This window comes from Oenanthe melanoleuca, chromosome Z (genome assembly GCF_029582105.1).
Source record: "Oenanthe melanoleuca isolate GR-GAL-2019-014 chromosome Z, OMel1.0, whole genome shotgun sequence".
Taxonomy (NCBI): domain Eukaryota; kingdom Metazoa; phylum Chordata; class Aves; order Passeriformes; family Muscicapidae; genus Oenanthe; species Oenanthe melanoleuca.
Window position 1 is genome coordinate 10,327,148 of NC_079362.1, and position 18,242 is coordinate 10,345,389.

The 18,242-nt window shown below is 37.6% G+C and overlaps 1 protein-coding gene across 1 annotated transcript in view; it reads right to left on the minus strand.

Moving 5' to 3' along the window:
- Positions 1–454: 454 nt before the first annotated feature.
- RORB (RAR related orphan receptor B) overlaps positions 455–18,242 on the minus strand; it is a 31,399-nt gene continuing 13,611 nt past the window's right edge. The window contains exons 4-9 of the mRNA XM_056513731.1: positions 9,503–9,624; positions 8,128–8,260; positions 5,786–5,893; positions 4,587–4,697; positions 2,162–2,274; positions 455–1,643 (exon numbers count right to left, since the gene is read on the minus strand). Of these exons, the coding sequence (XP_056369706.1) occupies positions 1,488–1,643; positions 2,162–2,274; positions 4,587–4,697; positions 5,786–5,893; positions 8,128–8,260; positions 9,503–9,624 (743 nt within the window). The 3' untranslated portion in view covers positions 455–1,487. The remainder of the gene's footprint in view (positions 1,644–2,161; positions 2,275–4,586; positions 4,698–5,785; positions 5,894–8,127; positions 8,261–9,502; positions 9,625–18,242) is intronic.

Here is an 18,242-nt window from a genome sequence, read left to right on the forward strand (position 1 = left end):
TAAACTTAATCCACAAGATTAAGTCCATGGCAGCCTTCCACTCCCCTCTGTGTTTGCCTTTGGTTTGCAAGCAAATGCACGTACAGTCAATTCAGAGACAGACAAAAAGAAAGCTCCAATCCTTTGCTCCACTCCTGAAATGCATCCAAAATAAATCCTATATATGTATATATATATATACAGTTATATACATACAGATATATACATACATATATGCATGTGTTTAAAACATACACAGATGTATGAGTGTAATGGAAACCATCAGTGTCATCTAGATGATGACAATTATACTGTTCTTTGCAACCATGGACTTCACTCATTTTTGACTTTTCTCTTCCTTCCCTCCTTTCCTTCTTCTTCAGAGATAATGTTTTACACTTGCTATGGTTTTCACTGAGCTTGCTACCTTTCTAATGAGTTCAGCAAAAATAAACCAAGACTTGAAGCTACTTTTCAGAGAAGTATATATAAAACAAAATCATGTGTGAAATCAGAAAAATGTACATATGAGATTGTCTACATTTTTACTCATGTTTCAGATACTTTACTGAGATCAGGTTCTTCTATGTTCACTTTTATATGTTCTATCCCTATAACAGTGAGAAAATAAAAAAAAAAACCAATCCTATTTTTCTTTTCACTAAAACCATCCAGACAAGGCTTTTGCGCCATTGATACATTCCTGATGTTTGATTTACACACAGCACACATGCACTACATTACACACATCTCAGAAGTGATCCTGTCATTACACATTGGCAGCTGACAATTTAACGCTGGCAAAGCAAATCTTGATTGCTCAAAGTAAATCTAGTACATTACTTGGAGAGTAAGAAATACATGACAGCTGGGTTGAGCATCCTTTAAATGTAGGCATGTGATCTGAAGTTACAGCATGTATGCATATAATGCATACATACATATATACATACATACATACATATATATATATATGTATGTACATATATATGTGAGTGTGTGTGTCTTCCATAAATGCACCATAATTTCCAACACAGCTACAAATTTCCACATGCATTAAACTATCTAAAAACATAGAACTAGGCAGTCTAATAAGTGGAATTTTTCTTAAATTATATTTGAACAATAAACAGCAAGAGTAATACTGCAAAGTACTGCTCTATTATCTTGTATATCTACAATAAAATTCTAGGAACAGTTGTCTCCCAAAACATCCCCCAATAAAAGTAAATTAAAAAAAAAAAAGGTAACACCCAGTGTCCTATATTTGTATATTCATTGTCAGTTCAAAGATAAAAAAAAAAGTAAACAAAAGAGAAAAACGACATCCCCACTCAGAGTTGCATATTTACATTCTTCAAACTGTAGCGGTGAAAAATAATTCTATTAAGTGCAGGACATTCCTAGTGTTGCAGTAATGACATTTTTAATAATTTCTTCATGAAAACATTTCTTTTTGTCTTACTAGTGATGCATTCCATGACTACGTGAAAATTCTATTATCCCCTTCACTTGCAGCCAGTGGTTGAGTCTGGATTGAAAAGCTCCTTGTATAATGGAGGAAACAGTGTGTTCACTATGTCTGGATGAGATTGCTTAAATACCTGCAGTTTCTCTCCGTGCAAGTTGCAAAGTGCAGTAATTGTTGGTATCTTGGCTATTAACTGTAAGACATTGAAACAAAAAAAAAAAAAAAAAAAAAAAAAAAAAAAAAAAAAAAAAAAAAAGGAAGAAGGTGGAAGAAGCATATTGTGTATAAATTACACTTTCCAAAATTAACTATGTTAGTGTCTTGCTGAGTAACTGAAGTGATACTCTAAGCTCCATCAAAACCCATCCAAAGGTCTAGACATTGCTCTTTCTATAAGAGCCTAGGAACAGCTGCCCCCAAAGTTTTAGCTGAGGGCCCAAAATGCATTTAATAAGGAACAGCCTCAACAAGCACTTTTTAAAGGCAGTTGCATTCTTTACAGGGTATGGTTTAAAATTATTAGTAAATTGAACAAAAAAAGGGAGTAAGAGGCAACAGGGACAAGATTCAAATAAGCCTATCTTCTATGCATGGCAATCACATAGTGCATTTCTTTTAGCTTACATTAATGTGGCAATACAGACAAGAATGGCTGCAGAAAGAGAAGAGTCACGCTTGAGGATTGTTTGGTATTTTGTTTAAAGAACTCACCTTTGTCAATGTCTCCTCATCGAGGTGGTTCTTCTGAATAACATGTTGAAGTGCAAAGTAAATCTTTTCCTGAAGCTTCTGGACCTTCCTTGGCTCTATTAACCAGGCTCGATCTGAGAAAAAGGAAAACGAAAGTTAAAGAATACACAGATGTGGGACATGCTCATGGTGCACACAGATTACTGTGCTGGCAAGTATCCACAGGAAACATAATTCTCACAAGGAAGGACTGGATGGCAATTAAAGACGTGGTTTCAGAGTCAAAGTGTCCTAATCCATAAAAGGATCACCTGAGTGCTTAACTAACACATACAAAACATCCAGGAACACAGTGCTGGCTCTGCATCTCTTTGCTTAAAACAGGATGCTAGGCATAAAGATGGGAACAGAAATGAAACACAGCTCAACATTTTATTATTCTCTATTGGTGCAATCAGTGCTCTAATTTCACACTGGTTAGGTGATAATCATGTCATGTTATCTCAGTGTCTTAATACATAAATAATAAACTTGCTGATCAAAACACTTCTTTGAAAATAAGAGAATATAATATTCAAACATTAATATATCTCATTATTTACTAGGCTAAAATTATGAGACAAAATATATTCTAAATAAAAAGGAGTGGCTTTCTTCAAGAGAATTTCTTCAATAATTCAAAAGAATAGCAAAGTGCAAGTTTTTCATTATTAAAAAGTGTTCTCTTTTCAAACAACACAAAATGCAAGATTATCTGGAAGAATAACAGCTACACAGTTGTTTTAAAACCTGTATGGCTTCTACTGGACTCAAACCCCAGGCGCAGGAGGTTGCCCTTATGATCTATTTTTTCACAAGTCATAGATTCTGGAGACAAACACACAGAAAGATAAGCAGCAGACCCCAAGACAATCCAAATCCATTAATGCAGCATGCTTGCAGCACCACTGAACCTTCTGTTTTCCCACACTGCAAATTTTTTTTCCCCCCTTAATCCAGACCAATTCTTGGGTATAGATTTTAGCTTTGATATGGAAAATGAGAAAACTTTTATCACGGGCATGAATCTTCATGTACAAATTGAAAAAACTCAGAATGAACTCCTTTCACTTTTCTTTCACCCATTCCCCATATCTAAAATAAGTCCCAGAAATTATTTAAGTTAACCACTTCAATGAGCACACATGCCACACAGGCTGGGAACGCACAATATTTCATCACAGGAGTAGCACAATTACAATATTTGTCTTTATGTCTCTGGGGACGAGTGTATGAAAAGAGTTGATTGTTAGGTACTGTGACAAAGAGACAAAAACAAACCTCAGCTACTTATCAGATGATCAGGAAAAGAAAACAATATTTTGTAAATGTTAGAGAACTGTGTTCCCTGAAAGAAAGCCAATGGATCCCGTGCCATCAGTGGCCACAGAAATAGAATTAGCTGAGAACACAGTTGCAACACCTCTGAGATGAAAATCACTGTTTGGAGGGTTGTATGTGCAATGTTTTGGTGTAACCTCATGAAGAGTCATTGGCTCAACTGTTTCACTTCTGAGCAGACAATGGCAAGAATTGATCAAAGAGAAAAAAGAAAGGAGTAGAGTCCTTTCAGTAGCTGTTGTTAGAGATGAGAATAATTGTGTTGACACCATCTGTGATAGTCTAATTCTGACTAACATCATCTCCAACACAGATGTGCAAAAAGTGCAAGGTGATCTAGAAGAAGTCTTCAGCAGAAAAAGTTGGAAAAATAATTAATGGTGTGGATTTTTTGAAAGGCTATTCAAGAGGCTACCCTTAGATGAAACGGTGTGTCTACATTCCCTGAAGAATATTTAAAAATCCCACACAAAACTGTGAGCTTGTATACTAGATCCACCTTCTGAGTCAATAACAAAAGTCTCTTCTGTGGTCAGCCAGCCACCAATCCCTGAAATGCATGCTTGTCTGTGTAGAGAGAGCATGTTGTACTTCTAATCATTACCTCTCACCTGGAATGAGGTTCAGACAGGACTGCACACCAAATTTTACTGCTTATGTTCTCATTCCCAAGAAAAAAGCCCATCACAGTTATGGACTATATAACCTACTCAGGGTGGTGAGCTTTATGCTCCCTGAAAAAGCAAGGAGAAACATGCACCTCTTGAGTGACATGCCTCTCTTCATATGGCCTGGAGGAAGGCCAGCCTGCATTTCTTGTCTGTGAGATCCTGCTCCACGTCTGTTACACTTTGGATCTACCTCCAGCATATGTAATTCCTGATGGTATATTTGGGTAGTTCAAGTATTCTTCCACTGCTTAAAAATACATTGCTTCAAATTATTTATTTATTTAAATGACATTACTTAACATTATTATTTATTATTCATTAACAGCTATTTAAGTATGTAGAAACAGATGTGGATAAAGAGGGAAAAAAAATCAGTGTTTGGAATGAAAAATTACCTGGTGATATCAACACAGCAGATGAAAACAAGGCAATCTCCTCCTCAGTCAGCTGTAAGGAACATAAATTCTTTGCAAAGTCAAACGCTTCATTTACCAGATCATCAGAACCTGCAGACCAAAGAGGACAAAACTAATGCTAGAAATCAGCTCTTCAACCTACAGGGATGGTTTTGTGTCAGAAAAAATTGCTCCTGAATTTCTGTACTGCTAAAGCAAGTGCTTTTTCCACCTAAGCTGAAAACAGCACTAAAATGTATGCTGAAGTAAAAAAATTATCAAGAATTAGGGTCAAGTACAAAAATTGCACAAACATTTTAGAAGAGTGTACTCTTTTCCCAATGAGGCAAGAATTGGTATTTCTAAACAGATATTAAGCCTAAGGCTGAGGAAGGACCATCCCTAAATAAATATATATATTCATATAAAATTTTACTAATTAACAGTACAAATGTTTATGAAAATTTGCAAAAGCATCATAGAGATAAAAATAAATCAACCAATACACATTCATAAATGCTTTAAATTTGTAAATAAGTAGTATGCTTATGATAGACTAAGAAAAAGCTATATATGTGATAAATATGTACATTTGAATGCAATATCCGTCTTTGAGTTTGGTTCTGAATCAATTTCTGATAATATCAGTCTGATGGATGCACAAAATAAAAACATTTCACTATTAACATTTCAGGTAGCACTCAACATCATCAGTTGAGAAACTGATGAAAAATTAATTTTTAAGTACATTAATTTAAATGAACTTACTTTTAGGCAAAACAGTATTTTCAGCAAGTCCTTATCTATATTTTGTACCAGTACATTATTTTAGTATCCTCGTTTGCTGGGAGTAAAATTGCCTTCTGCAGGACACAATTAGTGGGAATGATTTGATATATCAAGTGTAATTGAACAGTAAAGATAAACAGCTTGGCTCCTGCCATAAACTCATGGTTCATCAAGACTTCAGAAGGCAAGTAATCTATTTTTAAAAACCCTCTTGCTGCTCTTTTTTTTATTAGATAAAAACACCTAACATTGTTAGCAGCTAATGAAGTCACCTTATTTTTTCTTTTTCTGTTCCAACCTAGTCATTTGGAGACTTGAGGATTCAACATTTACTGGAGATTTCCACTGCATAAAAAATTTCTTGCTTTGCAGCTCAATGCAATTGGTTGGAAAAAAGAAGAGCAACATACCTAAAGCTTTAAACATTTGCATTCCTCCATATTTTCCTTCAAACAGAACAGTATTGTTAAGTGGGTTGAAGGCACGGCACATTCTCACCAAAACCACTTCCAAGCAGCCTAGCAGACAGAAAAAAGGTACCAGGTATTATTGCCTAACAGCAGAGTAGAGGAAATCTCAAGAAGACATTTACAAAACCATCAGTCCTTAAAAACATCAGAAGGGACAGATACTCTCTGGAGACATCTAGATTATACATCTATGAATGTGAGAAAAAATATTTCTGTCTGCCTTGAGTATAGGAAGGGGTCATTTCTGGTCTTTTTCTACAGGTTGACTTTTTCACCCTTTGCAGAAAATTAGCAGCCTGGACTGAATGTGAATTTAGATCTTAAGCAAATAATTTCAGTTGAAAATACTTTATCCTGAAAAATAGGCATTTATTGAAACTCCTTTTAAATAATTAAACTTTTTTTTTTTTTTTTTTTTTTTTTAAGAACAAAAAGCATCCTTGTTCCAGGGATATAAAAATCACAGCTTATTTTGGCTGGAAAGGAAGATCATCACAAAGCATTTTTAGAGAGAAAGTACAAGTTGAAGCGCTGCCAAGAGCACCTGTAAAACAGATTTTACTTCTTGTTTGTTTTCCTTTTTCTTTTTTATTGGTTGTTGAATAGAGACAGAAGCACTTCTTTTTTACTCCTTATCTTTGCATATTATTTCCTAACTGCAAAAATATGAAATTGGAAAAGTGGAAGGAAAAATTTTAAGATTTCCTAACTAAATCCAGATCTTCTGTAAGAGGAACTTGAATCTGAGGATTCTTCCACAGAAATGCTTTTGAAAGAAAAGTTCTCATTTTCTAACTTTTGGTCTGCATTAACAGCAAAAGAGAAAATGAAACCTGACATATTTTTATCTGCTATAGCTTAACAATGTTTTCCAACAGTAGAGTGAAATAAATCCTTTCCTGAAGGTGCAGTTGTGTTGTTAGTTTTGCCAGTCAAATGAAGTTTCCTAGGGGTGCAATGGTACCTGCAGAATTTTCAAAATCAGTACCAGATTAAAAGAATATATTTTGTGGTACAACTCCCTTTATCCAGAAGGTTGCCTGTGTGTTCCCTGTGTCTCTGTCTCACTTCCCTTGGCAGCTGTGCCCATCATCACAGACCAGTTCCTCAACAAGACAGTCATAGTGCCATAATGCCAAGGTTATAGGTTTGATTCTCCTATGGGCCACTTCAGAGCCGGACTCGATGATCCTTGTTGGATCCCCTCCACCTTAGAATAGTCTGTGATTCTGGTTTTGCCACTGAGGTTAGCTCAGTCAGTTGGAGTGTGATGCTAATATTGCCAGGGTTGTGGCATTATTTGATCCCTGTTTGGGCCATTAACTGAAAAACCTGACTCTATGATCCCTGTGGGTCCCTTCCAACTCAGAACAGTTTGTGATTTCTGGGTATGGTGTGCTGAATCATACAGGCTTTCAGCCTCAGTGAAGAGATCTCACTTCAAATAGAAGCACTTCTTAAGTTTTAAAAAGCTGCTTCACATAGCATCCTACCTTTTGCACATGGAGGGAGCAAGAAACTCATAGGACAGGGCAAATGTAGCTAATTACCAGTTGTGGCTCTTGTGGTTCACTTAGTCGTGCCATTTTGTCCTCCTGGGCTTGGCAGTGTTACTGCACAGTCATGATAAATCTTGGTAAGTCAGGATTCTTTTGGAGGACAGAAATTACTGAGTCCCTTGATGAGAAAGGAAAGCCATTTCCCCCTTGCCCTTATGCACATACATGCAAACCCAGCTTGCAGAGAGAGCATGGCTGGAGCACACTGCCATAATCTGCTCTCATTTACTCTGACACCAACTGGCACCAGCAGGAATTTTTCCTCCTGCGCACTGGCTGTAGAGTATTTCTCTAGTCTCATTAAAAAGATTAAAGATGACCAGAGGCAGGCCCCAGTGAGCCTGCCTTCATTTCATTAATGACAAGTGGGGATTTTACAGGGTGGCAGATGACTGATTCAACCAGCTCAATTTGCAGGCTCCTTCCACCACATGTCAGGTTGGAGACAGCAGTTTTTGGAATGGTTGTGTGTGCATATGTGTGTGTGTGTGTGTGTGTGTGTGTGTGTGTGTACTTCATAACTACAACTGACTGTAGAGGGAAGGGGATCAGAAGGCAGTAACATCATTAATGTGGAAAAATACAGAATGGTTAATCCACGTAAAACAACAGACAGAAATTAGGGTTCCTTCAAGATTACAATGATTTGCAGGAAAAGACAGGAGAGCACATTTCTAGGGTGCTGGATGCTAAACCAGTCTCAAGCCTCTGGTGCTTACCTACCTGACTTAAGAAGGAGAATTTGGTCATTCTGGCAGAGCTCCATGAAGCCTGTTATGCGCTTTGCAAACTCCACCACATACTGGATAGCATGAGTGATCTGAATGGCACACTGCTGCCACAGAGCTTCTCTCGTCTTCCAGGAAAACACACATGGAAAAGCAAAGTGGTGAGCGAGCAGGTACACCAGTGCATTAAGTTCTTCAGGTGGCCTTGCAGACAGCAGCACTCCCCACACTCCACACCCATCAGAGCTAGCAGCATCTCTTTTCCTCTAGGTACCAAACACATCTCACCAGAAGGCTGTTTGCACAAGCCATTGCCCCACTCATCTGAACTGTGGCATTGCCTCTTCAAAGGAGCAGAATGCACTGACCAGTGTTAAAATGAAGTTCTAATGTTGGCTCTTGTGCAGGACAGACTAACAGTGGCACAAAAAATGTACATATTCCACAACACTCTTAGGCAAGAACTGGCACTATGCTATTAATTTATTCAAGGGAATACTTTTCCTAGTTTGAAACTTAAAATATATAATTGAAGTTTCTGAACACAGATCACATAAACATTTTGACTTTCTGGTAATAATTTTTTTTGCACACACATGTGTGTAAATGTAAATGGATGTTCTTGGTTTTATGTCACAGCTCAGCAAGCTGTGGCGTGTTTTTGTTCCTGTGAATTCTGCATAGCCTCTCAGATTTCAAACAAGAAGCTGAAGTCTCTCCTGTGTCTTACATGAGCAGCTAATGTGCCAACTGAAGTCTGACTCAAGACTCATTGCTAATGAAGCCAGTGCACGAGGCACAGAGGTTTCTGTTGACTAGACAACATCTGAAGAGGTGACAGTAGAAATAGACTGAACTTGACCTGAGAATCACAGAAGCCGAACAAAAATGTAGTGTAATGAGTGTAATTTTTTCCACCCAATACTGAACAGCTTCAATTTAAGGAGTACTTTCAGTTTGTTATTATCTACTGTCTTAAGTGACAGGTGTTTTTTGTTCACATAAAACACAGATGTGTTTTCAAAATTATAGGGAAAAAAGGTTATGTTGTCTTACTTTCTTAAAATCCTTCAACAGAGGATTCAATCATAATCACATTGAAGTTAACTGAATTTGTGCTTGAGGTTTAGATCTTTAATAAGAAGCACAGAAGGCTGGATTTCATGACCATACCTAAGCTTTAACAAACAGCCCAATATGCTTCTGCTGCTTTTTATGATGTGCCACTGCTTTGTTCTCAGTAACCAATTCCCGATAGATACTGAAAAACTGGATTTTGACCTGTACAAAACTCATCAGTGTATTCTTGTCAAATAAATTACTCTCTTAACAATTTTAAATAGAAGAAAATGTATATTACAGGACAGTACCTTGCTCTGGTAAACTTTTATTTCTTCATATGTGTGGGTCTGCCATGCTAGCTGATGTAATTCCTCCATTGTATATTGACATGTCTCCAAATGAGATTTAATGATATTCTGTGCAATTCGATCTGTGAAAAGGAGAATAAAAAATCGCTTGCATGAAACAGTGAACAGTGAACATCTGCAACAGCAAAATGTTGAAAACACTGAAGTTTCTGGAAAATGTACATTTAAGAAAATTAACATTTTCTTTTCAATGCTACTTTTCTCCTTTGTTTTAAATTCTGAAATTGATTATTGCAAAATGTTTCAGTATTCAGCCCAAAGCCAAATGATCTTGAGAACCAGTGGATCTGTAGATGAAAATAGCAATGATTTTCGTGAAACTATACAGAATTGTTATGCTAAAAATGATTTAATATGTTTAAATAAATATTACTTGAAGACCCTGTTTACCCCAATTTCTTTTGTCTGCCCCAAACCTAAGCAGTAACTGGTAGACTCTTCTAGCCTGGAGAAGAGAAGGAACTCTGTTGTTGATTATCACCCCAGCAGGGCACCTCCTGCTGTGTGTAGGTGTTTGCTTTCTTTCTTCATTGTCCATTTCTTTCTAGTTGTACTAAAATAACTAACCTACTGAACTCAGTGGTCAGCAGGTTTCAGAGCTTCCAGGTCTCTCAGAAATTGACTGACTGCTTGAACTTGCCATGAACATTTGGATTACCTTGGTGTGACTCATAAATAAGAGGAAACAGGTCTCTTTTTTCTCAAGTTAGCTTTAGGCTGGATAATTTTCTGATTGATTTGATGAGCAAGAACATGGAGACTGGTTTTAGCAAGGGGTGAAAGCTAAAAGTAGTATCCTGGGATTTAGAAGGAGAGATGGAGGACATATATCTCACATACAGTACTAAACTACTTTAAAGCTGTCCTGAAACTGCAGTCGTAGAAACTACTTCACAACATGGAATGCAGGATGTTGCCATGGAAACCCACAGAAACTATGAGTTAACTTCTTAGACAAGTATTTTAAAGCAGACTTTTTCCCTTAAAGCCACTTGCATGGATTAAAAAAATTTTCACAAAAGCTTCCAACATTAATTCACTAGCATTAGGAGTTGAAATATTGTGATTAAACATATTACAGAAAATGAATGATTTCCTATTTTGCAGCTTTGGGACCTACACATCTAATGAAGCTCACTGCTTCAGCCTGAAAACTGCTTTAAGCCAAAGGAACAACATAGAAGCTATGGAAGTGAATTGAAGGACTTGCAGCAGAACCAGCATTGAGCAGAAAAAATTTGTGATAAAAGGGAAAAGGACATTGACAAAGTGCTAGCCAAAAGTGAGCATGGGAAATGGAAAGAATTAGGTGCACCAAGTGAACACTTGTTCAGATCCTCAAGTTTGCATAGGGTGTAGGGATTTGGAGCCTGGAATTCCAAAATAAGTCTGCTTCCTTGGCCAAATACTGACTGAATTTAGAAACACCAGAAAGAAGGGAAGCTGGAAAAGGAATGTAGAAGTATATGTTCCCTGTAATGCTAGAGGAGTGCTACTAGAACAACAGATGCCCATGCTACTCTCACAGTTAATAAACTGAGACTCAGTAGAAAGGCGCTATCTGGTATAAGAAGGCGCAAGTTTGTATAGGAAAAATAAAACCTGCTTGATTGAATTTCTGCAGCTATCCTTTTATAGGTCAACATTATCTTTAGGCTTCGCTATGGAAGAACTGACTCCAGCCTAAAGATAACTAAATCTGTATTACTAGAGTGATCTACCCACTGTTCTTTCATGAGAGGTTAGATGAAGTCTTGACCTTTGACAGTAAGGTGTTGCATTTTATAATAAAAATCTTGGAGACAAGTGGGCATCTCTCTTACAACAAACGTCTCACATAACTTCATATTACTGCATAGATAGATTTCTAATCCAATAAAGTGATCTGATGTCAAAAATCTGAAAAGAAGACGTTTTGATTTCACAGACTTCAAAATACATTTGATTAGCAGTTTATACTACTGCAGAGCTCCTCAGCTCTCCTCCTTTTCCTAGCATTTATGTATTTCCCTGAGGAATGAAGAGCTGAGAAACTCTCCAGGGCTTTCTAGGGACAGCATCCTGTGTTTTACCCCATGCACCTTTTCCTTACGTACTTATGCTTATGTTGAGCTAACATTAAAACAAATTTAGATGTGAAAAGGCTGGGGGCAATGGCAGCAAGCAGCAGCACTGAATGCTGACATTCAAAGAGGAATCAGGTGCAAGAGAGACTCGAAACTCTCGTGCCGCAGGCTAGGCAAGGCTGAGTGTGTGACAGAAAGGGTACACTGGGTCTCTGAGGAGAAGGGAACTGCTCATTCAGCAGAGGAGCACTGCCTACATTCCATGCTGGAGTCCCTGGAAGGAGCTTTTTACAAATACAGCCTACAACTGGGTGGCAGAGCTGACAAGAAGCAAAAAGTAAAAGTAGTAGACACTGACTTCCCAGAGGGTCCAGCAACGTAAGATCCAACACAGACAGAGCAAAGAATGCCACTCTTAAAGGGTTTCACAGACCGCAGCCTTTTGTTTCTCCCCTGACATCTCCAGATCTTAGCATCCCTTTAATGAACTTGAAGTCAGTACACATCTTGGCAAATCCCAAGGAAAATAACATTCCTAAACCTAAATTGGCAACAATATAAATGACATCTGATGTAAACCTATCCTATCACAGGTGCAGTCCTGTACTCAAAATATATGAATTTCTGTGAGACCTGGCAGCTCTGAAATATGCTGACCACAAGTACAACAGATTAGTTATTTTAGTAAAACAAGAAAGAAATTGACAATGGGGAGCACAAGAGAATATCTACACACCACAGGAAGAGAGAAAATGCCTTGATGCAGAGGCCTAAAGTCTGTGGAGGTACCCTGCAGGGGTGAAAATCTAATAGATCTGTTCCTCCTATTCTCAGGCTAGAAAGAATCATTAACATTACTTCACATATCATGTCTTGACTTTCAGTTGATTTTGTTTTTGAAAATCTTGGACAACAGATTTCGAGAGTCCCCTATCTGCTTGTAACTGCATGTACACAACTAGAAATTCTGCTTGGATGGACTCCAAGGACCACAAAAGACAATTCTATTGCTGTGACTTCAAAGTGAACTGCATTTGTACTTGAAATATTTTATGTAAGTTACAGCAGGTTTGCTGTATGAAAAGGAAAACAAAAGAGATGATTCTAGCCACATGGGTGTGGGAATCAAAGTCTGCAATGTTTTATTTTCTAAGGACCAGCTGCTTGAACCATTGAGTGAAAATTAGTAATTCTAATGGAAGAATTCCTAAGCCTGGATGACAGTACACCACCAAACTGTAAACTGCAGGATTTGTAAAGCTTATCTGTCTGCCACAGTACATAAACATAAATGTAGACCAGGTGCTTAACTCCTCCCCTTTTGCCTACATACTGGGTTTATTACATTAGAGCTAAATCTCCTATCTTAATCACTTGATACATGAAAATCACTTCAGATCCTGGCAAATCAACTCTGTCTGGGAAACACGGTCCACGGAAAACCATGTTCCCAGTATCCAGACTCTGGTATACACTGGGATGTGCAAGCATTTGCATTAGGCAGTTTCATTCTAAATTTGAGGTTTTCTTAGTGTTGGTACCTTGAATTTTTTTCTTGAAAACCAGTCACCTTTTCTACAAATGCTTTGCTTCATTAAAAAAAAAATAAAAAATTTAGAAAGAAGTGCTTACTTCCAGAGAGAGAACCCAGAAATAATATGCTCAGTCGAGGAAACTGGCAATAATTCTAACAGTGGGTTACAAACAACCAGAAACGCTCAAATAAAGTGTGTCTTGGGGTGTCCACTTACATTTTGCTACTGTCCTGCATGTCTCTGACTGGCTTTCTATAGTGGCCCACTATTCTAGCTATAGAGACTCATCTCTCCTTAGGGGACAAGGAAATCCAGATGGTCTTTGCTGGCATGGCCAGAGAGCAGAAACCTGAGAGGTCAGGCAGGTCCCCACTCCATGCAGCACAGGGTGTGCTGCCCTTCCTGTAGCAGGACCTGGTGAGGCCTTGAGAGGTGCCAGACCAATGGGTAGGTAATTTAACTGGAATTTGCAATGCAGCAGTCAAAAAAATATAAAAGTTTAATGTATAGTAGGAAATGTCCAGAAGAAGCTGAAAATTGTACATCAGGAAGCTGAACAGGACCATGAGAGATCAATGCTGTTTCAGGAAAAGAAATGGGTTTTACATTTGTCCTGCTCTATCTAAAACAGAAGACAGAACCAAGCGACTTGACTCTGTGAGGATTTTCCAGTGAAGTAAGCTATACAGTGAAGTAGTGGAACAAACCTGGATCTCTACATATGCATCAAATATCACTTGCCACTCCCCCTCTGACCTCCCATCCCCAGGGTCTGGGTGGGTCGCAGGCATCATGCATGGGCACGAGGGACCAGTCTGCTCAGCTTGACTGATCATCTGCTGCTGCCTTCAGGGACTGTGGCTGTGGCTTCTGCCTTTCCCTTCTGCCTTTCTTTTGCCTATTGAGTAGTCACTTCTCCAAAACTTGTAGGAACTTAAGTGTCTGAGACTGCTCCTTCATTTCATTGAAGCTGGAGAGTAATTGAGGGGTCATTGCACAGCCCTGACAGAAGGACTGAGAAGACAGAAAGGTTGTAAAAGTCCTATTTCATCAACATAACAGGCCAAAAGCATATGTTGCAAGAGAAGAGCAACAGCACATAAACTTGGGACTACAGCTCATCGCTTCCAGAATGACCTTTTCTGTTTCCAGTTCTGTTTGCCCTGACAGGATCTTGCCCTCTTCCTCCCCTTCCCCCGCTTTCTTTTTCTTTCTCTCCTACTGCAGTTTCTAATTTTAGATTTCAAGAGTTACCTCACAAAAGGCACTCTCCAAAGACTACAATTGCTCAAACATTTATTGCATCAGTAGAGAAGAAATTGCTTAAATACAAGTACATACAGAAAACTGAACATTGCAATCTAGATAGCCATCAAAATCAGTGTACCACAGACCCACAGGGGCCTACCATAAACTGATAAACCAGTCCTGCCTTTTTCAGGCACTTCCTTGCAATATTCAGAGATCTCCAACTACAATAGTTGAGGCAAAACTCCCACTTGAGGTCAAGTGCAATGCTGGTGGGGATGGATGTAATCCACGGAGTGCACACAACATTCACCAGCTGTGAATTTGGCCTGCCAAGTGGAAATTATCCACAGCAGCATTTGTTTCCTACATGCTCCTTAGTTCTTTCAATTGTCTCTCTCTTCTCAGGAGAGACTCCAGTTTTCCTCAGCATTCCCTTCTTTTGCATAGGGAACTGAAAAACTTTGAAGTGTGTCTTCTAAAATACTGATAATCTTAAAATGAATAATGAATCTTTAATTTGCCACTTACCCTTAGGATCCAGCTGGGTAGCTAAGAGCTTATCTCAGCTTATATCCTAAGTTGAGCTCTTGCAGGGATCCACTTTGAATTAGTGCTGCAGTAACATCACAGCTTTGGCTGGCTGCTGTAAACATACATAATAAAACTCCAGCCAGGCATTCTAAATAAAATCTCTGTTCTAGGACCTAAAAACTTGGCAAGATAGCATTGGATCAGCACTTTTTTGTATGCTAATTCAAGGGTATTACGACTACAAAATGAAAATTTTTGAAAATTGAATCACTGAATTCATTGAATTGAGATTGTTCTTAAATTCCTTGACAGTTGTAGAGACAGTGACACAGCTAATAAAGCAAAAATACCTTTGTGGTTGCTGTAAAACACTAATAAATGAATAATAGGTCTCTATTTTTTACATGAACTGGATGAAAAGTCTTTTTTTTTTTTTTTCAGAAGAACAATGTTTCCTGAAAGTGTTCACAAAAAGCTCATTCCATTTTTCATCTGTCTATGGCATTCTCAATGCCATAATGCAAAAAGTATTTCCCTTTTAAAAATATACTAGTTTCATAATGCCTATTTGTTTAATACATTTGTAATACCACACACAATGCAGCCTAGGAAGATAGTATGAAACATAAAAACACTCATATGAAACTAGAAAAGCTAGAATTTAGCTCAGGAATAACTTTTTTTAATGTTTAAGTTATTGAATGCTTAATGTCAAAAACAGAGTGCACAAAGAGTAAATGTTATGTGTATGAATTCTCTGTTTCCTCTCTCTCTCCTTCAAAAGAAATCAGCGCTTCATTTGCCTTTCTAAAAAGTGCTAATAAATTAATAGAAATGGCAGTACAATGGAATGAAGTCCTTATCTTAAGGAACCTAGAGGATGGACCCAGAATACTGTTAGATTCTAGAGGATTTTTATAAATGCTTAATGGTCTCTACTTAGTAATATTTCTCCTGGGACTCAGCCAATTTAGCAAAAATTAGAAATCATTTAACTAGCAGAAAAAGCACTAACCAAGGAAATAGCTAGAATTCAAATGGACTCTAAAGACACCATATAAAATTACAAGAAGTTTATTGAGAGGAGCTGTTTCTTAGCTTTTTCCAGCATAGGCTTCACAAATAGGACTATATAGGAAAATGAGACTTTTCTGAAGCAAGAAAGTAGTTTCAGTTTTTACAATTAAGCATACATTACCTGAAGTGGACATTGTTCTCTATTAAACTGATAAATATATATGGAAGAATTAAAATATTACTTGTTTTAAACTATGTTTGTGAGGGTTTGCCCTGCCGTAGCCTGCAAAAAGCTGGGAGAGATTAACATCTTTTAGCACTTGTTTCACTGTCAAAGTCTTCAAATTAGCTTTCTATAAAGATCTTAAGCAATCTATCTACAGAAACACGTTAAAAAGTTATGATGAAACATTCTAGAATGGTTCTATTTTCCTGTAGTGTGGCAAATGAGTTGGATGAAAGTGATGTTAGTGTATAGTGTCAGAAAGTGGAATAACTTGGTTATCATAAGCGATGACAGAATCTTCACTGATCAAAAGAAAAGTTACCCATGCAGTCACAGGAAAAAGTAACACAAGACAGGACTTCTTGCCTCAATATCTTGTATTAACTATTCCCATTTACATGTGACTTGCATTTCTCAAATGTTATGGCACTATAAAATCTGCGTTCTGGTAATCAGTTTCAGCACTTGTCTGTGAGCCCTAAGTCTTGTCACATTGAATTTTTCCACTGTGCACATCTATGTTCCTCTCAAGCATTTCACTTCAATTCTTTCTCATATTTTTCCACTCTTGTACAAATGGAATTGTGGCTGTTCTGTGAAATAAAATACCAAAATCTGAATGGACTGATGAAAGACATCATTACCTATAAAAGCTGGAAATGGCATCAAAAATGCAAAACAAGCAGAATTACCTTATTCTCAGGAATGAAGTGGAAAGTAGTGAAAGGCATTAAGTGAGTGATGAAAGCTAGCAGACAGAAAGCAAAGAGTGTGAAAAACTGGACAAGTCAAACTTAGGATGCTGCATATGTAACCCCAAACTTCTGATGCCTTCCTTGTGCCTTAGGACTAAGGAATGATCAACCAGTGCAGTCCAGGATGACAAAGAAATATAACTGGGACCCCAGTTAAGCCCTCAGAAAATACAATTACCTTGTAAACAAAAACACTAATAGGAAAGCTGACACTAAGTCCACAAAGGGGTTACGCAGAAGAGGACAAAAGCAACAAGTAACCACTAGTTCAACCCATTGCAATTTTGGCAGATAGTATGTCATTTCCATATACTAAAGTGATTCCTAAAGCATCACTGCCTTGACCTCTCGATTCTCATCTGTAATTTGCCTCTTTGTGGGCTGTGTGTGAGTCACAACCCTGGAAGACAACATTCTTCATTCACACATCCCAGGCCCTCTGTGCTCTAGCACCTGCTTCAGTCTTTTTTTTTGAGCATTACTTGCAGAGCAAGTTTTTTTTAGCATTTCTTCTGCTATTGACATTGCTGCTCCAAAGCATATGACTGGGAACCAGCCAAAAGTAAATTCTTTCAACTGGCAGCAACAGCGTGCCTCAGTACTTACCACACCATTTGATAATCTGACAATATTCACAGCACAGTGTTATTTCTGAAAAGATTGCCATGATATATGGTAATATATGGGATATATGATACGGTATTTTACATATTTTGATTGCTAAAAATGGTTGATTTCTAACTGCTTTTCTTTGGAACCTCTGCAGAATAAACCTATTTTGCCAGGTTTGGACATGGAAGAAAATATTCTCGTCTTTGGAGAAAAGGAGCATTTGTATATTCTTTAAAGGATTAGAAATCTGGTCTCTTTAAATAACTATACTATGATGCGTTAAAAATGTAGGCTACAGATAAGGTTTTTAATACCATTCTACATATATTTATAGCTCATTTGTAAAACAAGCTGAAGTTTTAAGTGTTGTCACTTGAACAGAAATGAGTACAGAATTGAAATAGAAACGTATTCGAATTGTCATCTTTAAACAGGTAATGAAGATACATGCCCTGATGGCATGTGTGTAAAATGCACGTTGCATATTTTAAATGCTCACTAGATGGCAACATTGCTTCTCTTACATACAGCTGCCAGGGTGTAGACAGCAGTCCTGTAAAATTTTGATGTCATGTAGGTAGAAGGAATATTTAAACCATGGCCTGGAAAAAGAAGCTGAAGAACATTACACAGGACTACAAAAACATAATTTCTGTTTCACTGCAGAGTAGGTGGTGGCTATGTAAA